This window comes from Gorilla gorilla, chromosome 8 (genome assembly GCF_029281585.2).
Source record: "Gorilla gorilla gorilla isolate KB3781 chromosome 8, NHGRI_mGorGor1-v2.1_pri, whole genome shotgun sequence".
NCBI classification, from domain to species: domain Eukaryota; kingdom Metazoa; phylum Chordata; class Mammalia; order Primates; family Hominidae; genus Gorilla; species Gorilla gorilla.
The window spans coordinates 70463545-70487723 of NC_073232.2; the positions used below are offsets into that span (position 1 = coordinate 70463545).

At 53.7% G+C, this 24179-nt stretch overlaps 2 protein-coding genes across 2 annotated transcripts in view; one reads left to right on the top strand and one right to left on the bottom strand.

The window, feature by feature from the left end:
* Positions 1–22475, bottom strand: part of RASSF4 (Ras association domain family member 4) — a 34997-nt gene extending 12522 nt beyond the window's left edge. Inside the window, exons 1-3 of the mRNA XM_004049322.5 lie at positions 22310–22475; positions 11905–12004; positions 10321–10396 (exon numbers count right to left, since the gene is read on the bottom strand). Coding sequence (XP_004049370.1) covers positions 10321–10396; positions 11905–11966 — 138 coding nt within the window. The 5' untranslated portion in view covers positions 11967–12004; positions 22310–22475. The remainder of the gene's footprint in view (positions 1–10320; positions 10397–11904; positions 12005–22309) is intronic.
* On the top strand, positions 3273–4844 carry DEPP1 (DEPP autophagy regulator 1). Its single transcript, XM_004049323.5, has 2 exons — positions 3273–3587; positions 4149–4844. Exon 2 carries the CDS (start codon positions 4174–4176, stop codon positions 4810–4812), a length of 639 nt encoding a protein of 212 aa, XP_004049371.1. The 5' UTR covers positions 3273–3587; positions 4149–4173; the 3' UTR covers positions 4813–4844.
* Positions 22476–24179: the final 1704 nt, after the last annotated feature.

The window sequence follows — 24179 nt, forward strand, 5'->3', positions numbered from 1 at the left end:
ACGCACAGCCTGTCTGCTCGTGCCAAGCAGGGGACCTCTCTGCCCACACTGCACCTGGGAGGGGGTCCTGCATCACCAGGTCCTATGGCCACCAGGCCCAGCAGGGTCCCACGCCCACCAGAGCAGAAGTGGGCACTCTCTGTCCTAGCTGTGTCTCAGCCTCACCCTTCTCCCGGTGCCTTCCAACAGCAGCAGCGTCCACTTGCCAGGGCTGACAAAGGGTCTTGCTTTTCTCACCACTGCTTAGACATCACTAGCCCTATATCCCATACCAGAATTTCTACAACAGCCTTCATCCCATGTCCCCAACCTGCCTCGGTTTCCCTAGGTCTGCAGGTGACATGGCTTCTCTCCTGCTGCCAACCTGGGGCCCTAATCAACAGATTCCTCTGCAGGCACCTTGCTAGTAGTGCTGGTTGGCACCCCTTGGGCCCTTGATTCAGTGCCTCTGACCTATTCCAGGCCTCTGTCTCTGCGAGACCACTCCAGGCCTCTGTGCCAATCCCGGTCACTCTGTGTGTAAGCCTGGCCAAGCTGAGTCATTTGCCAGAATACTTGCCAGCAACCTCGGCTGCCCTCTACCCAGAGCCGCAGTCTCGAAGCTACACACTCCTAATGTGCTCTGACACTAGTCTTCCCACAATTAACTTTGAATATCATTCTCTCATTGCCATCTCAACTAACATTTAATTTTATTATTTATTTATGTTTTATTGTGATAAGGACATTTAACATAAGAACTACCCTCTAAACAAACTGTTAAGTGCACAATACTGTATTGTTCACTGTAGGCACAACGTTGTCCAGCCCATATCCAGGACTTACTCATCTTGCATAGCTGAAACATTATATCAGCTGCACAGCAACTCCCCACTTCCTCCTCCCCTGCCCCAGTCCCTGCAACCACCATTTTCACTCTCTGCCTCTGTGAGCCTATTTTAGATTCCTTATATAAGGGAATCATGCAGTATTTCTGACCCATATTTTAGATTCACAAATCCCATTTCTCTCTCCTCGTTGGCACTAAAAGCCCTGTGAGAACAGGGACGCCATGGAAACTTCTTTGTATCCCTGGCAGCACTCAGGAAGACCCTGCACAATGTGGATTTCATGGTAAGTTAGAAATGGGGTTTCTAGGTTCAAACATCCTGCCATCCACAGAGAAAATAGTGTATTCAAAGGTTATCAAATATACACACAGCTTCCAGATATGACCTTGCACTATCTGCTAAAAAGGAAAACAAGCAGAAACCAGAGCTGTTTTTGATACTCACTGGCGCTCTACAAGCACAGATGTGTCACTGAGCTTCCTATGAAGGAGAGGCCAGCATGGATCTATGGAGTTCAAAGGTCTATGGGGGGTTCTGTTCTTGCCTCTTGGTCTCGGGTGCCTCTCAGTGGAGAGAGCTTGTGGCGATGGCTCACTCATGGAGACCCACTGCGCTCCAGCCCCACCCTGGACCCCAGGCAGAGGAAGATGGAGCAGACACAGCCCCGGCCACGAGGGGCTCAGGCTTGGACGCAGAAGGAGATGCAATGGAGCTTCTTGGAGGAGGTGCTTGTGCACTGCACCCTGGAAGACGAGTGAAGGGGGACAGGGAGGAAAGCTGAGCAGGTGGCCCTGACCTCAGGACCTGCCTGGACAAGGTCGGGGGCTTGGCTGTACTGGGGACAGGCTGGCTCGCCATGACTCAGGCCAGACATGCCTACACAGGTGACGTGTGTGCCCCCACATAGCCGCCCACTGTTCACCCTCCCCCAGCTTGGCCGCATCTGAATGGAGGGAAAGCCCTGTCAGCCAGCAGCGAATTCTCCACCTCCCTCCTCCTTTTAGTCTCTTGACTAATCTGCTCATTGCTAATAAATTCAAAGAAGAGCCAGCAAACTAGACAAAGGGTCTACAAAAGATATAAGAGCTTGGGCAAGGTGAGAAGTGCCATGTGCCACTGAAATCCTGGTCACTGTCTCAGGCACTCCTTGCCCCGATGCCTTTGCGCACATGGAGTTCCCACCTAGAATTCAAGAACTTGGGACTGCCGGTCCCTCTTGCTTGCCTAGGGAGTCTGGGGTCTGCCCAGTACTCAGAGCTCAGGCTTGGGCTAACTCTCAAGACTCCTCTTTCTCCCCCACCTGCAGCACAGGCAGGCGTGTTCCAGGTGGGGCTGTGGCTGGGGCAGAGGATCTGTGGCCTGTCTGGGGAGTGCAGGAGCCTCCCAGGGGCTGCCTCTCTCATCCTTGGCAGTCTCCTTTGCTGGCATGGTCACTCCTGGACAGATGCAGTGGCTTTCTAATGTTGCCCAGGTGCTCCTTGGCAGCCCCCCAGCTCCAGCCCCAGCCCAGTCCCAGCAGCTGCAGCGATCCTTTGAAGCAGAAGCCAGACTGCAGTGCCCTTGTTCAAACCCTGCAGTGTCTTTCCCTCCCTCCTAGAGGGAAACACAGCATCCACCCCAAGGTCCACTGATCCCCTCCTACATGGGCCAGTCTGCAGGCCCCTCGCTGTGCCCTGAGCATGTCTGTCCGGCGCGCCCTCACCACAGGGGCTTTGCACGTGCTGCCCCCACCACCTGGAATGTGCATTTTCCCATTTTTTTCAGGTTTCTGCTCCAATATCTGCTCTTAGGGAAGACACCCCTGACCACTGTACCTGTGGCGGCAGCCCACCACAGCATGCCACTGTGCTGCTTTCCTTCAGGCAGCTCTTGCTGTTGCCTGAATCACAGCAACCATTCATCTCTGGCTTGATCTCCTCCCTTACTAGAATATGAGCTCCAGGGGGGCCACACCTTTGTCCGCTGCTGCGTTTGCTCTGCTTAGTGCAGTCACAGCACACACTAGCACCTCATATCTGGTGAACAAGTAAACAAACAAATCCTCTGAAAGCACCCCATCTGGGGTGTAAGAAGACCAGGGTCAGACCCCGCAGACCGCCCTTGGTCCCTTGGGAGCAGGGTGTGTCTCTCCTACGAGCAGGCCTAGGGACCCAGCCTCAGCTGCCTCCAGACTGGGGTCCTGTGCTGCTGATTTTTCATCAAAGTTGCCAAGGACCTGGCCCAACTTCACAGGAGTCATGATGGGGTGGTGTAATACAGACTGGGAAACAAGCTTTGGGGCAGGGGTGGCCCTGGGGCTACCTGTGAGGGCCCAGTGGAACCCCTCCCTCTCCCAGTGCCCCTACTTGACCAGCAGTGAACCCACCCCTTTCCTGCCCTGCAGCGTAAACATTCTCCAGCCTCCTACAGGCAGAAAAACACCTCCAAGCTGGCAGCTGGGCCAGGCCCCGCCCACCAAGCTGTTTTCCTAAGACAGCCTTCCTGAGCAGGCTATTTTTGGCCCTCGTGACAGTGATTGATAGCTGCTGGGAAGGTATAAAAGCAGCTTGCCTGCCAAGGTTCTTCACACTGCTCAGGGAAGAGCCTGCTACAGTGGACTGTGAGACTCAGTGCACTGTCCTCCTCCCAGGGACCCCACGCTGGACCCCCTGCCGGACCCTCCACCCTTCAGCCCCCAAGCTTCCCAGGGGCTTCCTTTGGACTGGACTGTCCCTGCTCATCCATTCTCCTGCCACCCCCAGACCTCCTCAGCTCCAGGTAAGAGGGAGCAGCTGCCCTTGGGTTTGAGACAAAACACAAGGGCTTTGTTTATCTTTGAGGGCAATTCCCAGCCTGAACTTGCACAGCCTCCCTATGGGTTAGAGACCAGGGCTGTCTGTAGAGGGCTTTGCATTTATAAAGGGATTCAGGGGTTATTTCATGCATTTCCTACAACATCCCGGCCAGGGGTATTTATAACCCTGTTTTATGGATGGGTAAGTGGAGGCCTGGAGAGGTGGCCTTGCCAAAGGTCCCAAGGTCAGTGCGTGGCCGATCCTGGTTTTAAACCCAGCCTTCCTCTGACCAGTGTTTGTTAGGTTAGGTTCTCTTATCTGTGCACATTCTGAAACGATAATGATAAAATCTTAAGCCTTTGGGGTTTTTAACCTAAACAGGAAGAAAGATCCCAGCAGTCTGAGCTCTGGTCCGGGCTCTGTAGACTTCGAACTGCTCTCAGGGCACCGGATTCCTACAGGCAGCCCCAGAGGAGTGTGGTGACGCTGAGGGGCGGTGGGACACATGGCAGGCCCTCACCACCAGGCTTCTGTTTCCCAACAGGTTGCCACCTCCTCTCGCCAGAGTGATGAGGTCCCGGTTTCTGCTCTCCGTGGCCCATCTGCCCACAATTCGGGAGACCACGGAGGAGATGCTGCTTGGGGGTCCTGGGCAGGAGCCCCCACCCTCTCCTAGCCTGGATGACTACGTGAGGTCTATATCTCGACTGGCACAGCCCACCTCTGTGCTGGACAAGGCCACGGCCCAGGGCCAACCCAGGCCACCCCACAGCCCAGCCCAGGCCTGCCGGAAGGGCAGCCCTGCCGTGTCCCTGCGAGACATCACCGCACGTTTCAGTGGCCAGCAGCCCACACTGCCCATGGCTGATGCTGTGGACCCCCTGGACTGGCTTTTTGGGGAGTCCCAGGAAAAGCAGCCAAGCCAGAGGGACCTGCCAAGGAGGACTGGCCCCTCTGCTGGCCTCTGGGGTCCACACAGACAGATGGACAGCAGCAAGCCCAGGGGGGCCCCCAGAGGGAGGCTCTGTGAAGCCAGGATGCCTGGGCACTCCCTGGCAAGACCACCGCGGGATGGGCAGCAGAGCTCTGACCTAAGAAGCTGGACTTTTGGGCAGCCTGCCCAAGCCATGGCCTCCCGCCACCGCCCCCGCCCCAGCAGTGTCCTCAGAACTCTCTACTCGCACCTCCCGGTGATCCATGAACTCTGACCCCTCCCCAATAAAGGCTTCTGTAAAGAGCATGCTGGGTCTGCATCTCCTCTCGTCTTCTCCATGGTGGTCACTGCCCCTGGCAGGTCTCTGAAAGGGAAATGCTTTTCTGCAGAGGCCCCTGCTTGGGCAGTTCACAGTGAGACTGACCCCCTCTGAATATGATAACAGCCTATCTCACATGAGGAGATGTTACCAATCCCGTTCGCTCTGATCCTTGCTGGCTGATCACCTTGAGCAACTTACTTAACATCTGTGTTCCTCAGTTTCTCATGGGTAATATGGGGATAATTACTGGCACCTGCCTCCCAGGCCATTCTGACGTGTAACCGCATATAGGAGCCCACTGGCTGAGTAGCTACCGTCATCGCTGGTGGGGAAACTGGTGGTAGGGGTGTGAGGGTAGTGGGGTGTCAGCCCCCCAGGTGTTTCAGAACAAGGCCTCGGGCAGTCCCAAGTCTGCCTCTTGGCTCCCACCCTCAAAGCCCATGTTCTGTGAGGCCCAAGAGAACACATGGAGTCTTAGCAAATGCACTAATGTATTCCAGGGGACTGTCACCTGGCACCACTGGGGCACTCTGCTGGCTACAACTCATACGTCCTGTGGTGGCATTGGGAGAGTTCCCCCATGATGAGGGCCAAGATGGAATCTGTACCACTCAGTCCTACCATCCCCACCCCTACACCACTTCCACACGGGCCTCATGGCATGGTCAGGGTTCCAGCTGTGGGTGAGAGCAGGGCACTGTCCAGCTGTCCACCGGGGAAGTCAAGATGTCCTAAGGCCCAGGCCAGGGCATCTGGAGTCTGAAGGACCCTAGTTCCTAGAGGCATCTGGCAGCAAGAAGGTGAGGCATCAGGGAACGGGAATCAGGCTGGGACTGATCAGAGGTGAAGGGACAGAGAGAGGAGAGGAGGAAGATTGAGCTGGGGGCAACAGCCAAGCTCACCTGGGCAGGTCTCTGCCACCTCCTTGCTCTGTGAGCTGTCAATCTAGGTTATTCTCTTTTTTTGTGGCTATTTTTAATTGCTTTGGATTTATTAAATGTTTATCTGTCTTCTGTTAAGTGTGCTTTCTCGGGAGATAGAATGTAAACCATATTAAAAGGAAAAAGTTTCAGACAAGCAATTACCCAGTTTCATTATCTATAAAATGGGGACATCAGCAATGTTCTTCACACCCTGCAAGGGCTGGGAACCTGCGCATGTGAACTTGGAGCTGCATTTATGAGCACTGTAGACAAATGTTTGTATCTGTCACAGCCCACGGTGTCTCTGTAGTGGTCTCAAACCTGCAGGTCCCTGACTTTGGGCAAACGTGTGGGGCAGCCTTTAGCCAATCATCATCCTCGGGAGAGATCCAGAGGGCCCACCCACCAAGGCAGAGGAGTTGAGGTCCAGGCTTGCTGGGCCCAGCCTCACTACAGCCCCTTCTGCAAAGCATCATGAAACGGGGTCAGAGGGAGAGTCCGGCAACTAGGATGAGGTCAGCAGACTCCCCTATGCTCAGAAGCCACCTTGCTGCATCCGGGGAGGTCTGGCAGTTTGAGGAGACCATCCCCGGGCTTCCTCACTAATGCCCAGCTGTGTGAAAGAGGTCAATGGCACTTTTGGAAGGCGCTCCCTCCCAGTAGAATACAGGTTTGTGGTCGAGGCTTCTGGCAGTGTCCCAGGCTCCTGCAGAGAGGCCCAAGGGAATTCCTTTCCCTTCAAGCTAAGCCTCCTGGTGGGGCCCTTGTAGAGCAGTTACATTCTCCTTCCTACTTGCCACTGGGGTGGGGGTGGGGAGAGTGGAAAGGGGAGTAGAGAGGGGAGTGGAGAGGGGAGTGGAGGTGGGGGTGGGAATGGAGAGGGGAGTGGGGCTGGGGGTGGAGAGGGGACTGGAGAAGGGAATGGAGAGGGAAGTGGGGGTGGGGGTGGGAGGTGGAGAGGGGAGTGGGGCTGGGGGTGGAAGGTGGGGATGGGAGGCGAAGAAGGGAGTGAGTGGGACACAAGGCCCTGCCCAGAGCGGGCAGGCTGGGAAGCGCTTTGCGGCTCCCAGAAAACATGTTCGTGGGGCTGGCCAGTCACTCCAGGGGCCAGTGGTCTGCCAGGCCTTCGGAGAGGGGACGGGGCAACTCTCTCAAGGCGGGATGCTGGTTTTCCGCACCCCTGGGAGAGACAGAGCCCCCGGACCAGGGGAAGCCCCTTCCGTTTCTCGCATTGCTGAGGGGTCCCTGGGCCGAGGAGCGGGACTGAATGTGGAGCGCGCCCGCGGTCACCAGGGGGCGCCCCGGAGCCTCGGCGCCGCGCCCCAGGCGGGCGGGGCCGGCACACAGTCCCCAGAAAAGGTCCTGCCGCCTGGGGCTCACTTGCTTGTCCAGAGCCATGGGTTTACACAAGGACATTTCCGGGCGGTCCTTTTTTCTGTTGAGATACCAGCCAGCCTGGCTAAAGCCCTTTGCCATCTTCAAAAGGCACAGACTGTTCCCCTTTGCTCAGGCTTTTTGTTGTAATACAAGCAAAATTATCCCAAAGGCGAGGTTCATGATACAGGAAGTCGGCGCCTCAGCCTCCAGAGAAGGCGTCCCTCCTCTAGCCCCTCGGAAGCGGGGAGAAGGCTCACAAGGAGCCGCTGGTCCCAGGGCGTGGCCCTGCCCACCTTCGGAGAAGTGGGATGAGACAGTGGAGGAGAAGGCGCCCCAAACCGTACTGCTAAGGCTGCCGGTGCTGCGGGTGAGGGGCAGTGACAACATGGGGGGTCTCTTTCAGGCGGCTCTGGGAGCGCGCCCCGGGTGGTGAGCCCTTCGCCAGCCTGAGAGCCCCTTAGCTTGGGGCTCAAGGGCAACAAACAGCACCCTGTGTCCCTGAGACCTGTTCACTGATACTGGGTGGAGACCTCCAAAGCCTAATGGAAACGGTATTGCTGTTTTGTAAGTGGCTGTGAGCTTGGGGCCATGGCCAGCACCTTTCATTTACTGCAATGTGACCTTGGACTAGAGACTTAAACTCTGGGAGCCTCCATCTCTTTGCCTGGAAAATAATCATTCCTATATCACCTTATATTAAACAAAGGAGAGGCAAAGTGCCTGGTGCATTGGAGGTTCTCTGGGGAAGTGTCTGTTCCTCTTGTCTGCCCAGCCCTTGGGGCCTGTGGTGCCTGAGGAGAGACTGGCCTGGGATGGACCTGCCCCTGCAGCAAGTGCCCAGTGGCCCAGGAGGTGGTGGTGGGTGCATCACAGGGTGGCAGACCTGGAGGGGCTCGGTGCCCCAGGGATCAGTTGTGCCTATCAGTGTCACAGCCTAAAGCCTCGTCTTATGTGGTAATTGTGACCCAGCAAAAACACACACTTCTTCAGGCCGGTACCCCCTGGGCTGTTAAGGCTACAGAAGTTTCCTGAAAGGTGCTTTCTGACTCCATGGAGACCAGGTCAGACCCTTACACTTTCTTCAGCGTTAGGGACAGGAAAATCCCCCTGGTGGGTTAACTTTCTATCATTAAGGGCTGTCAAGAACACCTCTTCCCAGCCCGAGAGTCCCCTACTTCTCTATGTGGGCTGTCCCGCAGCATACACCAACACACACAAACCACAAACGCGGGGTGGAGGCTCTTGGGGCTTCCCGCTCCCGCGCCCCTGCCCCCGACAACTGTTCCTACAGAGGGGATTATCTTGGGGAATCCCGAGTGCCAAAACTAAGCTCTTACTAGTGGTTTTCAAACTTGACCTTCCACCAGAATGCCCTGGAGAGCTCCTTAAAACTTGGACAGGAGGACTAAGTGTTTTCGGTTCAGCAGGCTGGGAGAGGGGTGTGGTAGGAATTTGCATATCCAACCAGTTCCCAGGGCAGCTGGTGCTTGGACCACCTGTGGAGAGCCTCCTGGGATTTAGATCAATCCCTGAACAGCCAGAGCTGAAGAACAGCAGTGACCACACCCCAGGCCTCCACCAGAAGATATGAAGTGTCGTGTGTTAACAGCACAGGTAGAAATCCCTGTGGCGCCATCACCCTCTCCCCAATGCCTCCCTCTACCCAGCACACTGGAGCTCAGGACTGAGGACTCACCCCAACTCTCTCCAGGCCTACACCTGCTGCTTAAGTCACCCACCAACTCTGCACAGGGACCCACAGGGTGCCTGGCCTGGGGAGTGCAGGATTGGGGCAGGCAGGGTGAGACAGGTGTCACAGAAGCGAGCATGAGGAGGTGGGATGGCAGGAGAGGGAGGGGAGCAAGCTGTGGGGCCTCGCAGCCTGGGCAGGTCAAGGAGGCAGAGTGTGAGGTTTGTACCATGCCTGGTGGTCACAGGCAGCCCAGCATAGCTTGGACCAGGAGCCAGAAGCTCCTGAAGGGTGTGACGTCTGGCCTGGCCAGCCGAGGGGACGCCTCAGGGGCTGGCTGAGGCCGTCTGGCAGCAGGTTCCGGCCGGCCCTCTGATCTGCCACTGTCTGGCAACCGCCAGCTGCCCAGAGTTGCCTGGATGCGTGGGCTAGCTCTGGCCTGGGAGCTATAGAAGGGTGTCTGAGTTACTGAAGAGGGAGGACTAGGACTAGTGAGCCAAGACTAGTGAGGAGAGAAAGTCTGGGAGCCAACCCAATCTCAACTGCAGAACCCCCCCAAAAAACAGCCTTACCACGATAAGACTTGCCATTAGGCGGTACAAATATGTTGAATTAGACCAAGATAGGGCCACAAAACCCAATCAAGATTCCCGCATGAAACATCAGAGGATGTGAATGACCGCAAGACTAGGGCTCCACTTGCCCTGCCCAGTGGGTGGTCCCCCAAGCCTAGGCCCTGCAGAGTCCAGCCAGTGCCCAAGGGCTGTGTTTGGCATCAGACATGTATTTAGCCCACATGATGTTTCAAGATTTGGGAAATTCCTCATGAAATTCCAGATACTCTATCCTCTTTTGAAAAATCAGAAAGGATCTGGCTGCGCCAGGCCCACGGTCCTGTACAGTAGGGATGGTTTGATCTGATGGGCGGCTGACTCCTTGAGTGGAGACCCACTCCCCACACCTGCGATGCCTGCTGTGAGCATAAGAGTCTATAAGCCCCTGTGTAGCCCCACACCCCACTTTACAAATGAGAGTACTGGGGACCAGGGGCCACAGGTGAGACCCTGCAGATATGTGGCAGGACCAGCAGGGAACAGAGAGGGACTGACTCCTCTCGTCCGCTGAGTGGTGTGATGGGCTGAGGATGGACCTGTTCTCAGCAGCAGTTCACATGGACAAAGGTCTCGGGGGAAGGGGAAAGGGGGAAGACCCCCAAGGTGATTTCTGCCACTGGGAACTCTGGAAGGGATGCGCTGACCCTCTGCAAGGGAGATGACCTGGCTGCTGGTAACCTGGTCCCTGGCTCAGGGTCAGAGGTGAGTGATGAGAGTGACCATATAATTTATTGTCCAAACTAGCTCACTGCTGAGAGTGAAGGGGATGGTCTTCATCATTACCCTGAAACAACAGGTATCAGGCAGGGCCTCCCAGGGTACATGGTGACCCCATGAACAAGAGCAACAGGCTCACCTCACGGTGTCTCAGCTGGAAGCTCTTGCCCTCATGGTAGCAGTTGTAGGTTTTCAGCAGCCCTAAGAGCTCCGACCTAAAAAGGGAAAGACACACATGTACTCCTAGGGTGTGGCAGGGCCTCAGCTTCTGGCCTTTGGCTTCCCTGGCCTCTGTTTCCTCATTTGTAACAGGAGTGTGACAGCACCCTTCTCGCCGGCCAGGCATAACCAGAGGAGACCAGACTGCCATCGCGATGCACCCGGATGGTTTTGCACATTGCCCTGGTGGGGGGCATGGGGGTCGGGCTGAGGAGGAGGCGAGACTCACGGGACAGGCCTGCATCTGGTCCAGGATGTCCAGGGTGCCGACACTTTCACTATCACAGGTAAGGCCCTGGCAGCCTCCCTGCCCTCCACCTGCGTTGCTTCCTCACCATAAATGCCCTGGACTTGCTTTTGGCATTGTACAGCCTCTTGCTTTTCCCCATATCACTTCCTACAAGGCCTGCTGTGGCTGCTGCGGGCCACCCTGAGGGGTGCCTGCTTCTTCCCCACCCTGACTTTCCAAAGGCACAGTGGAAGGTGATGGTCCTGTGAGTAAGGCCCTGAAGTCTGCAGTAAGCCACTTTCCCTCAACGCTGTCTCCCTTCCCGAAGGGAAAGCCACAGCCCTGGCTAATGTTGGAGGAAGGGGAGGCCTGGACAGCTGCCTGAACCCAAGCTGGGCTCTGTGGGGCCGTGGGGCCAGCAGACATGGGATGTGAGCCACACTGGTAATTTCAATCTTCTAGTACATGTTAGGAGGTGATATGGTTTGGATGTGTGTCCCCACCCAAATCTCATGTGGAATTGTAATTCCCAGTGTTGGAGGTGGGGCCAGGTGGGAGGTGTTTGGATCATGGGAGCAGATCCCTCATGAGTGGCTTGGGCCATCCCCGTGGTGATGAGTGAGCTCTTGCTCTGAGTTCACACGAGGTCTGGTCATTTAAAAGTGTGTGGCACCACCCTCCACTCCCTCTCTCTTGCTCCTGCTTTCGCCATGTGAAGTGCCTGCTGCCCGTTCGCCTTCCAACATGACTGGAGGCTCCTTGAGGCCTCCCTGGAAGCCGAGCAGATGCCAGCACCACACTTCCTGTAAAGCCTCCAGAACCGTGAGCCAACTAAACCTCTTTTCTTTGTAAATTACCCAGCTTCAGGTATTTCTTTATAGCAACACAAGAATGGCCTAATACAGAGGGGAAAATGAAACAGGTGAAATCAGCATTAATAACATATTTTATTGAACTCAATATATCTAAATTACTATTTGTCAACATGCAATCAATGTAAAAGTTATAATGAGGCCCTGTACACACTTATTTCGTATAAAGTGCCTGCCATCTGGAGCCTCTTTTCTATTGCCCATGCCTCCCAGCCATGGTCATGTGTAGCTTGGGAATCCCCTATTGGACAGGCTCAAAAAGAAGCACCCCATCACTGTCCCCCAGGGCACCCCATCAGATCTCTGAACAAGTGCTCAGAACCCCTCCACCTAAAGGCTGCCCAGGATGAGGGGGATGGCAAATGTGAAGACTCCCCCACCCAACCTGCACACCAAGGCTTACTTCTGAATGGACTTGCTGTCACTGATGGGCACGTGAGAACTCGGCAGACAGTCTTCCTTCATCTTGTCTTCCTCTTGTCTGCAGACCTAGAAGTTACTTGCTGGGAAGACAAGGAAGGGTGGACAGACAGGTGAGCTGGAGGAGTGCTGGCCAGTGCAGCACCCAACACCTGCAGCCCTGGCACAGACACTGTCGGCCTTGGCATCACACCGCCTTGGCACAAGGTGGCTGCGGCTGAAAGGGTCTGGCCCAGACCCACATGGCCACATGTCAGTCAAGCTGCCTTGGTTGGGCAAGGTCATGCTGAGCCAGTGACACTGGTCCTTTCAGCCGCCCACCCCAGAAGACTCTCCATAATCCCCAGGAATCCAGATCCATCTCCTAAGCATTTTAGATCACATGCTCCCTTCCCTTGGCAGGGACAGCCTGACTAATGGCTTCTGCCTCGGTTGCTCCTGCAATCCTCCAGAGCTACCCTGGGCCTCTCTCCTGCCTTCCCACTCAGCCAGGCAGTGGCCCATCACTGGCTGTCCTGGCAGTGGGTTAGTCGGCACTTTGTTTCCTATGTGCTGTAAATGGTTGGCATCTTCTCTGAGTTATCTCCTCCAGTCCCTACAGCAATATTGTGAGGTGAGTATCACCATATTCCCATTTTACAGATGAGAAGACAGGGACAAGAGCTTAAGCACTTTGCCCAAGATTACCAGCAAGTAAGCAGAAAAGCCACTGTTCCAGCACAAGCATTCGGACCCCTGATTCTGGTCTCTTAGCACCTTCTCTATATTGATCACGGGCAGTGACTTAAACTCCCAAACCTTCCTTTCCTCGTCTGTGCAACAAGGTAATCTCAAGCCCCTAGGATCATTAGTGGATCCACACACACGCGGTTCACACACACTGTTCCAGACACATACTATTCCCTCTTTCCACACACAGCCTTGATTGGTTTGAGGAGCCACTCCTGCCCTCCCCAGGTTTCTTTCACGGACGGTAAATCCACCAGAGCTTTCTCGATCCTGTTGGCATCTGCACAGCTTCCTGTTCCTCTCTCTCCCCCATGTCAATGTGACCAAGGACTCTCATCAAGGCCTCCTACATGCCGGGCAGGGAGGTAAAGCTTCACACACACATACATACACACACACACACAAACACACGCATACACATACACAATCACATGCACACATACATTCACACTCAACACACACACTCACACTTAACACATACACACATGCTCACACGCACACACATGCACACACACACACATACACACAAACACACACAATCTCATAGACACACACTCACACACACACATACTCCAGTGCTGACCTTGCCTCCACCTTCCATCTCCCAAGTTGCAGCTCAGGGCTGGGGGTATTAGGACACATTGGGAGGGGGCACAGCCTGGGGCCACACCACATCCTGCCCACGACGGAGCTCTGCTCATTCACAACTCCCCCACATCTGTTCACACAAACCCATCATGTCTTCCCGATCTGAGTGTGTGCAAATGCCACGGGGGGCGGGGGGCTCAAGCTCAGCTCCACCTGCTGTCGTATTTATTAATGTCCTCAGAGCCCATCCCTGCAGAATGCCCATCTCCTCAGGCACTCACTCGGACCGGTCCAGTTAGCTCTCTCCCTCCTTGCTTGACACCCACAAATGTGACAAACCTGGCCTCTGTGCTAGCATCAGCCCTGCATGCGCCTGTGATGCAAGAGGCAGGGAAATACAGTTGGCCTGGAGAAGGGGAAGGATTTGAGGGAGTGGGCTTCCTGATGACCTCAGGATCATCCTATCCATACCTCCCCTCTGCCTTGCTCCAGAGTTAGGCACCTCAGGGCCTGGAGAGATGTCAGGCCCCCAGCAGCAAGGCCTGGAGCCGGGGACTTATTGCTGCATTTTTCTTGGCCAGGCAACAGGGATTTCAACATAAAGTTTCAGTTCCTCGGCACCTCCGCTTGCCCATGGAAGAAGTGATCTGCCCCCCTCTCTGGGTAGTTCCTCATATACTTGCAAGGCAGAAGCCTAGTGCAGCCCAGGGTGAGCCATGGAACTGGGTTTCTTAGCCCACACTGCTTCTGTGGGTCTTCAGCATAACGAAGTCTTGCTTTCAGCAAACTCATTACAGGAAGGGCTGGATTTACCCCAAAATTACAGGCAGTGTTTTTTTCTCTTGCCTTCCTCTGTATCCAGCTTCCACCCCAACTTCCTGCTCTAAGCCCTGGGCTCACTGAGCAAGTTCACGGCTCCCCTAAGGAGCCCTATGCTTTTTTTCCCTTAGGGCTTTTGTAGTGCTGTTCTCTGTTCAGAACCCAGAACTACTCCTGTCCTCTGATGTTAGCGTCTCCTGGAAACCCTTGCCAGAAAAGCCCCAGTCCATGTTGGGGCAGCCCCTCTCTGCCCCATCGTCTCTTCCCATTTCCCCACTGGGCCCTGCAGAACCCAGCTCTTGTTTAGACTTCCCTCCCAAGAGAACAGGAGCATGGTGGGGGTGAGGGCGGGGGTTGCTTTACCACTAGTTTCCAGCCCCAAGCATAAGCCTGGCACATCGCAGGAAGTCCATACATGGTTGTTAAATTGCTGAATAAATACAAGAAGCTTCTAGACTCCCTCCAAGGCTACTCTTCCAAAGCTGTGCACATACAGCAGGAATAAATAATATAAAAGTCTCCAATGGCCACGGAGGTGACTCCGCCGAGGGACATTTGTCACGGGGTCCATGGGGAATGGGGGGCACATTCCTTCTTTGACGGGGCAACTCTTTTGGCGTTTCATAAGAAGCCAGGAATCTGGATTTTTCTGGGCTATATTTCACTACTGAAAGGTGGCTGGCTGGCAGAGGCATGCACTGTCCCTGGAATGCCCGTGTGGTCGCTCACCACCCCTGCCCTCTGCAGCTAGCTGGGGCTGTGGACCTCATTCTGACCACTGAGCTGCGAACAAAAGTGTTGTGGGTCCCTTCCAGGCCAGCAGCTTTAAGAGCCAGTGCACAGCCCTCCAGTTCTCCTGTCTCCACCGTGGTGACCCAGAAAGCCACGTGTTTCAAGCCACGTGCAGCTACTCGATGGTCAGCCTGGGTCCCTGAGTGACTGTGGACCAGAACTGTCTGCCAATCCACACTGGATATGGACTGAGAGGGAGAAATAAACCTCTGCCGTGACAAGCCACTGGTGTATCAGGGATTTGTTACTGCAGCATAACCCAGACCAAGTCTCATGCAATACATAATCCAATCAAAACAACAAATATTTAATGTAATATTTTATATTTAAATATGTTTATAAATAAACTAAACATCTTTGCAAGACAGATACACCTAGTGGTGAGACAGGAATAATACAGATGGTCGCAGGAGAATAGAAAATTCTAGGCAGCCATTTCACATGACCAGCAAAAGGAAACTGTTAAAATAAGGGTCATAAGAAGCTAGGGGTCATAAGACTCTAAAAAAATCAGAGTGTGGGCCAAGCTGGCTAAGACCAACTGAAACCAACATGGTGCTGGATTCGACCTAGGTTTCTTCTAGGACCTCACTATATGCTCATTAACCAGGCAACTCTCTGAGATGCTAAATTACACACCCACAGGCACCGTGACAGTTCCAGAACACCCATATTTCATGTAAAAATGGGTGGCACCACAGTTTCAAGAAAGTTCCACCTTTTTCCAGGAATCTTCTTGGATATTGCACCCCTTGGTTAAAGAAACCCATAAAGGAAGCAGCTCCCAACCCCCTTGCACACTCTCCCTTCTTGAGTGTGTACTTTCACTATTTTCTGACCCATATGGGAAGGAATTCAAGGAGTCAAGAGCCTGGACATCAGCTAGGGTCAAAGTCCCACCAGTGTTTGGGGACCTCTCCTAGTCCACTGGACAGTGAGGCTCCAGTTTGTGACTTCTGATTCACGACACGGCATGATTTACATTTACTTCCGGTCTCCTATAGCGTGTGGGGAAGAAGTTCATTTTGCCATATGTAGTAGGAACACTTAGAAGTGGAATTTCCCATAAGTCAGGCAGTGGTTACTTATTCATAGAAAATGCTTCCTAAAGAGCTCTGGGGTGCTTCGTTGCATGCCTTCTCCTCTCTGGGCCTTAATTTTCCCATCTGTACTACAAGAATATTGACCTCCAATGGGTTTGAAATTTTCTTAACTGTGGAACTCTTTGTTCAAATAGAAAATGTATGCAAAACAGATTAAAGGGGATTGCCGTGGTTGACAGTGAGGTGGTAGTGGCAGAGAGCCTCATCTTCTAGAGCTCTGGGTAATACTACTTGAAAAGCATGGTTCTCCCTCACTGGCCTTCAGGAGTGCTTTTCCCCTGCACGCCTGCTTATTTATAGGACACAACCAACGTGTTGAGTGTCTCCGGCCATGACTGAATGGCACCAGCTGGGGGCGGCTGCTCAGAGGAGACAGACCAGGAGGAAAGTAAAGGAGAGTCCTAGGCTGCAGATGGCAAAGTGAAGGGATAAAGGGCAAGGTGGGCTTGTAGGGTAAACAGCTGGGGCAGAGAACGGGGCACATCATCCCAGGGGAGGGCAGGCGGGTCAGCAAGCAAAGCTAAGGGAGGTGGCTCAGGGCCCACTGCAGCAAAGGGAGGTTTTTCCAGCTTGCTGGGCTGGGTCCTGAGCCTTACAGGGTGGGAACCTTGGCTCCACACAAAGAGAGTCTCTCCTTTGAGAGAGGTACACATTTCTGTGTCCTCCAGCACTCTTTAGCTTCATGGCCCTAAGCAAGGGAAGGAGATGAAAATATTTTATCCCCAACATATATTTCTTTGACGTATTCTTAAATGGCTGCCACTTGCCCATCCTGAAAGAAGTGGCTAGCAGAGTGTCTTCAGTGGGAAAATTTGCATCTGTAGAGAATCTCCATTAATGCAGCCAGGCCCCCTCCCCTTTCCAGATCTTTCCCCACATCCAGGAGAGACTGAGAATCCACACCTTTAAAAGTCTCTTTGAGGGAGGCTTCATCTACATAACAAGGTCACTTTCACTAGCCAAGCCTCTCCTCCTTCCATAGCCTGTTTCACCAGAATCTAAGCCCCATTCTTTCTGTAACCTCAAAATGGTATATAAGTCTCTGTTACTCACTGGGAAGCTGGACCATCATTCTGAAGGCTCCCATGCATGCACCTTAAGTACATGTGTATGACTTTTCTCCTATTAATCAATCTGCCTCATGTCTGTGATTTTTAGTGAAACTTTAAGGGGCCAAGAGCCTATGGCTCCCATAAAAGTCACTTGGTCTCTCTGGTTCTCAGACCCAACACCACAAGAAGACCTGCTTTTCCTGAGCTCCAGGATCACTCACAGAATTCCACTGCAGATCTCAACACTGTGCTTGCGCCCTATCCCCTTTACCAGACTTTCATTCATTTTGATGAATTTCATTCGTTTTGACATCACATCTACAGGAAACTGCATGAGTACCTAAGGGGTGTCTGAAAGACAGCTGTGGCAGCAGCAAACTGCAAGGGGGAACACGCACACCCAACAGGAGAGGAAAGGGAGCCATCTCTCTATTTGGAGCATTTTCCTGGAACAGCCTTTTGCATTGAATCTCCAAGTGCACTGGGTGCGGCCTTTGAGAATCTCTGCTGGAGTATTTTTCAGTCTTTTATAAACAGCACAACCTTATCTTGAAATTAGATCCTAGGTAGAAGCCCAATACACAAATGGATTAAAGCGAGGCTGCATGGGTGGCAGCAGGAGTCAGGAGAGGATGGGCTGGGGCTGGCCTGCCACCCAGGCGCAGGCTCAAAACCACAGAGTGACAGATGCAGTTGGACAGGCCAAGTCGGCCAGCAGGCCCTCCCCTCCCCCCAGCCATGCCATTCTGCTGGGAAAGTACAGCTTTCTTTGTCTGGGCCCGTTCCCCTCCCCCAGGTCCCAGGACATAGCTCAGGCCTCCACGCCTGTTTTCCAGGCTGGAGGACACTCTGTCCCCAACCAGAGTGATCAGCTGCAGCCAGGGCTGTCTGTACCCCAGAGGAGGCCCCCTAGGCGGCATGCCAGCCATGGCTACCTGTCCCAGTGAACAAGCAGTGAGTTGTTCTCCCTTTCCACTTCAGCAGCTGCTCTGCCAGCCGTGCAGAGAGAGACAGTCTGCTGTCACTACTGAGGGACAAAGGCCGCCGAGGGCTTTAGAGCTGCTAGGCATGGGCCGTCTTTCCTTTTTTGTGTTTGTGGGGAAAGTTATTACAGAAGAAGGTGACTGTGATTCTTTCAGTCACCCCCGGGGCCCAATTCCTACAGGCCAGTGGCAAAAGGAACAGAAGATGCCGAGTGAGGTAAGGCTTTCGTGACAGGAAATTGAGTCCACTTGAAAGCCTTTTATTTTAAGACTGTGCTGCCTGCTTTTCCTTCTGACAGTGTCCCTTCTTACATAAAACATGGCCAACACAGATGTGGTGTCCTCACTTGGCAAAAGGGAAAACGTACAGGCATCCAAATTAAAATGTTCTAAGCATATCTGTGAAGTCTGAGAGCTTGGTTACCTCTGTTTTCACATTTCCTGAAATTGTGATTTTTATTTTCTTATTTCAGCGTGATTTAAATCAAATAGGTCATAAAGAAAGTGACCTGGGAAGCAAAAGAAAGGAGGACAAGTGTATGGGGCACAGCTGGGAGCCTGAGCTGCTCCCGCTGGTGGAGGACAGCAAGTGCAGGCCACAGAGCAGGTGCAGGCCACGCTGACGGCATTCCTGGGGGGACTAAGTTCCTGGCTGCAGTCCGTGGCTACCACATTCAAATTGCCAGCCACAATGGCAGCAGGGCACAGAGGACAATGAACCTTTAAAAGGCCCCTCCCAGCACCTGTTCGCCAGCAAATGGCAGGAGCCTGGCCAGGGAAGAAGTTGCAGCGTCTGCCGACACCAGGTGCCTCTGAGGGGGTACCCTCAGCGAAGCATTTTTGTGGTGAGAGCCGGCTGTCTGGTTGTAGATGGCAGGCGGCGACTCAGCAGCTGCTGCTCCCACCTCCTTCCACACTGCTGTCCCCTCCTGCTGCCCAGTTCCAATCACCAGACCCCTCCTCTCCACTCCCACCATCATCCCTCTGGCTCAACTCACTCCTCCCTGCCCCAGAAGACTCTGCACTGTCCAGGTGGAGGTGATGGAGACCAGGGGAGTCCAGGAGAGGCGGGCACAGAGCTCCCCTCCACCTCCACTCCCACCTTGCCCTGGACTGACCACACAGGCCCAGCTCACCTTTACTCCCCGCTGGGGTTCTGGCCTCTCACTGACAGGTCTCTCTGAGTCCAGTCCAGCATCCAGGCCTCCCTGATACAGCTCCCTTTCCTCTGAGATCCTGGCCCTGAGCACCCATGTAGATCGCAGACCAGCCTTCCCAGTGGGCAAGACTTCTGACTTCTGGCTTCTGCCCTTGTTTCAAGGCAAAGCAATTTGGGACAAGAAAACCATTTCCAGTCCTCCTGCTCCCCCCTTACACCTTAAACATACATTCTCTGCTCCTGGAACCCCCTGAACCACTCCTCAACTTCCCCACCAACCAGGCTCACCTCTAGCCTATGGAAGAGAAGATCCACAGAAACAAAGATCTTCTTAGCTATGGTTTTCGGGCCAAACGTGCTCAAAATGGGCACTGTCCAATATCCCGATTGCCTGGGGCTGGGAGTGCAACGCAGAGGGGCAGACCCCTCTGGGTGCCTGCTGCTGCAGGGCTGCTCTGGAGGCTCTCTACGGCTGCCCTCACCTGTGCTGTCCACTGCCCCAGGCCTGTGTGCCACATGTCACTGCTGGGGACATAAGGGCCCTGTGAGACAAAAGGGTCTCAGAATCTTTTGGGTCATAGAGTCCTTTGGAGTCTCTTGAAAGCTTAGTGCACTCTCCCCAGAAAATGCATGTATGTGCATGTTGTTGCAATCTGCATCCACGTGCAAACACACACACAATTTGCATATCACTGCAGGGGGATGAGACAACTCTTGTCCATGTACTCCCAGATCCCCAGATCCTAGGTTTAGAATCTCTGCTGAAACCTGTCACAGCAAGAAAGAGGAGGCAGAGGAACGTTGTAGAGCCTTGCATGTGAGTTTTGCTGTGGCATTAACTTGGCCTGTGATCCTAGCGTGTTGCGCCGTCTCTTGGGCATCAGTTTAGCCAGAGCTGTTGTGGCAGCTGATAGAGAGTCTTCAGGGCTCTTCCCAGCACTGCAGCTATGGGGCTCAATGACACCCCACCCCTGCTTCCCAAGGTCAGGCAGGGCAAAGGGAGGGGGTTCCGGGCCTCTTCCTCAACAGTATATCCTAGGGAAGAAGGTGGGACAGCCAGAAAAGGAGACCCCGGGAACTACAAGTTTCTCTTTTACAAAAATAAGAAAACTGTTGAAGCTTTAGGAAGTGCAGCCACTTCTTATTTGATTTTCTTTATTTTAAAACAATTTCCCCAAACATACTCTGTGAGAGAATAACCACCTAGCCTTTGCAAGGCTCTGGGTTTAAAGCTCTGCTCTGTGACTGCCTGGCTGTGTTACCTTAAGCAAGTCCAGTTCCCTCTCTGAACCTTGGGCTCCTCATCAATTAAATAACTATAATCCTCGATGACTTCTGTGAAGACGAATGAGGAGACCTGTAAGATGGGCCTTGTGTTGGGCTCACCCATAATGAAAAGAGGCTCCCATTACTATTCTTATTGACACTGGGAGTCGGGGGCTCTGGAGAGACTGTGAAGGCCCAGAGATGGGAATGTGAGGCCTGCCTGCAGGAGTGGCCATGAATGAGGAGAGAGTCTGAGCTGACACCTGAAACCAGGCCCCAGACCCCAGGGGCCCAGGGCAGAGGGCTTTCTGGCAGATCCCCTAGTTAGGGTCTCCCCTTTGAGGCTCTGCACTTCCAGAATCTGAACTCTGACACACACCCAAGTTTCGTTCATGTTCTTTGTTATCTGTCATGGTCCACTTGGTCCTGACCCAGGGCGACCCTGGACCTTGATTCTGTTCTCGACCTCCAGGCTACCCCTGGAACTTCATGGTGGAAATACAACCCAATCTCCTGAGTTTCAGACAGACACTTTAATCTGTAGCATCAACCTTTTTGTTGTCAAATCACCAGCACTACACACTGAGAGAATTATGGCTAGAACTAATGACAACAGCCTTCGCATACACTGACAAAGTGCTGAAACAGCCCATGACAATTTCCGGCCAGCATTTTTTTAACCTAAGTTTAATGAGTTTCATCTCTCCTCTTCCCTCCCTTCCTCTTTCTCCTCTGACCCTCTCCCTTCCTGTCTTCTCCCCTAACCTGCTGTCCTGGCAGCAGTAGCTAAGGAACCACACAGAGGAACAGAAGGCAGGACGGTCTACATTTACCTGTTACTTCACCAATTCACTTCTAACTTAAAAAAAAAATAGTTTCTGGCAACAAATCCTGATTGACACCTTAGTACTGTGGGCAGTTAAACTACAGCAAAGCCAGCGAGGGGCTCCTCTGTGAGTGCAAAGCATAGCTTTGGAGTCTAACCTGCTTGGGTTCAAATTCCAGAAGCCCAGCCCTTATTTGCTGTGCGACCTTATTTAATTCCTATGTGAAATGGGGCTCCTGAAGCTGTCGTTACTGTGTTTTAAGAAAGTGCTGGCCCTGGCCTGGGCACTGATTCTGGTGTGAGAGGAGGCCTCCCTCCGCCGTGCCAGGTTAATGAAAACACTGAGGCATGTTTTGGAAGTGGGAAGTGCAGGATGGGACCGGAGTCAGGAGCCCAGAAGAGCAGGGCAGCAGGCAGGCTGACCTTCGGAGACTAAGGGTGAAGAGCAAGAGACTCAGGGGCACAACAAGCCCTGGGTTCAAATCCTGGCTCCATCACCAACTCATCCGGTAAAGGTGGACAATTTTATAACTCTTTAAGCCTCAGTTTTCACATCTGAAAACGGGATAACGAAAGTAGGACTCTCGCTTGCTGTGAGGAGTAAGAGGCATATCGTGTTAAAGCACTTGGCCCAGAGCAAGGCAAGCCCTCTACAGACAGCGATTGTGAGACAGACCCCCGCTGCTGCTATTATCTTGGCGTTCGATTTCCATCAGTGAAATCAGAGTTGTGCCAGAGGCCTCTAGGCTCTCTCCCCAACTCTAGGATCAGTGCTTCTAGGAAACTGGTTAAGGACAAGGTGAACAAAAAAGGTGTAGCCAGTGGCCGGGCTCATCTGTCGTGCTCAGGTTGTAGCCCCTAAAGTGCTTAACAGAGGTGCCAGGCGCAGTGTCCACTCTCAGCAATGAGCCCGAGGCCCGCAATGCGCCAGGCTGGCGGGGGAGGGACCCTGCGCGCTGCGGCCGAAGGGCACAAGTGCCCGGGCTTCAGCGTCCCTGCCTGGTGGCAGTCCTGGGTCGGAGGGGATGCTCCATGGACGCCCAAGCACTCTCCTGCTCGTTCATCACTCACCGTCCAGTCATCGCGCAGTCCAGAAGCCACTGCATGTGTCGTGTCCTCGCTTGCACCGGAGCTGCGCCCGCAGCGCCTGCTGACCCCAGGCTTCAGCTGCTCGGGGCCAGGCCCGCCCCCTCGCCCCTCGCCCCGCCCCGCTCCCCGCCTCTCGCCCGGCACGGCCAAAGGTGCCGACCCGGTCTCTCCGTCCCGCCCCCGAGCACGCCCCTCACTCCGCACCGGCCAATGGCACCGCCCCGTCCTCCCCGCTCTGGGAACGCCGGTAGAGTCCGGGTGCAGGGCGGTGCTCTAGGGGCGGCGGGGAAGATTTGGGGCCTGCGACCTGCCAGGTGTCCCCAGGCCATTGTTCAGCTCGCCGCGCGCTCCCGAGTTCCCGAGGGCGCCCCGGGACGCGCAGAGAAAGCAGCCCGACTCAGCCCCGAGAGGTTCGGTGTGCGGGCAGCGGCCAGGGACTTTGCGGGGTAGCGCGGACTCCTGGACTTCCAACAAGGGCCACTGCGCAGGCGCTGCAATCACTGCAGGCACTTGTCTGCATGCCTGGTGGGGCTTGGAGTCTGGGGAGGCTTATCAGTAAAGCCCAGAGCATTTGCTATTTATTGCTCAAGGGGCACCTTTGTACAGTCTGGCCGTTTGCTTGGCATGGCCTCTTAGAACTCCTTATCGTTTAAGAAATCCGATCTGGTGAATAAGAAGTTAGTCTTTCTCTCCCAGTCACTGCCTCCTGGACGAATATTTGCCAGCACGGAGGCAGAGAGGACAGAAAACCACAAGCCATTTGGGGAACTGGGAACAGTTCAGTGTTTCTGGGGTGTGGGGGTGTCAAGGCGGGGGATGGGGTTGATGGAAAACATTTGCAATTTCTGCTTTACCTCACGATTCCCAGCTCTGACCTCTGGACCTGTTCTCTCCCACCCCTAACATAAATCATTTTAGTTTCATTCAGTGTGCGTTTCCTAATATTTTTAGGGTCTCATGGCCATTTTAGAATCTGATATGGATCTTCTAGAAAGTGCAGGTGGCCATATGCACCAAAATCAGCCTGGGATTTGAGTCTCATGGGTCCCTGAACTTCGACTTAGAGGGGCTGTGCTAATGCTTGTATGGCTGCTGTATGACTTATGTTGCAACCCCCACCTGCAAAAAGTGACAGGACTGAAGATACCCAGTCCAGGGGCCCTCCCGTTTCTGCGTTTGCTTGAATTTTTGGAGAATGGCCCATCCTTTGACAGCTCTGAGGCTCCCTGTGGTTGGTGACTTGTCATGACACATTTGCTCTTCCACAGCCCTCATCAAAGCTGAGACAAATAATTGGGTGCTTCCAAAGGTTTTTTAAAAGTGGGTAAAATTCAATATAACTGTCAACCTCTGAGCATGAGATCCTAAGAATTTAATCACTCCTGATAGGAGAAGTAAACATAGCACCAGGGTGACATAACAGTTTCCCTGGGCTCTCCGGAACTCGAGTGTGAATCATTCTCTCTGACCTAATTAATGCTGTTCACAGGGCCATGACTGGCTCTGAGTGAGGACTGGGTTTGGGACAGCAACCCCATGTGTCCTGTGCACCCATTGTGGGCTCAGACACTATGCTAGTGCTTTACATTGGGGATCCCATGCAATTCCCCCAGCACTCCTGGGCAGTTGGTGTTACTGCTTGCATTTTTTAAAATTTCCATTTTTATTTTATTTTATTTTAAATTTAGGGGATACATGTGCAGGTTTGTTACAATTGTACATTGTGTGGTACTGAGGTTTGGGATTGATCCTGTCACCCAGATGGTGAGCATAGTACCCAATAGGAAGTTTTTCACCCCTCGCCCCGCTGTCTCCCTCCCACTTTTGAAGTCCCCAGTGTCTATTGTTTTTA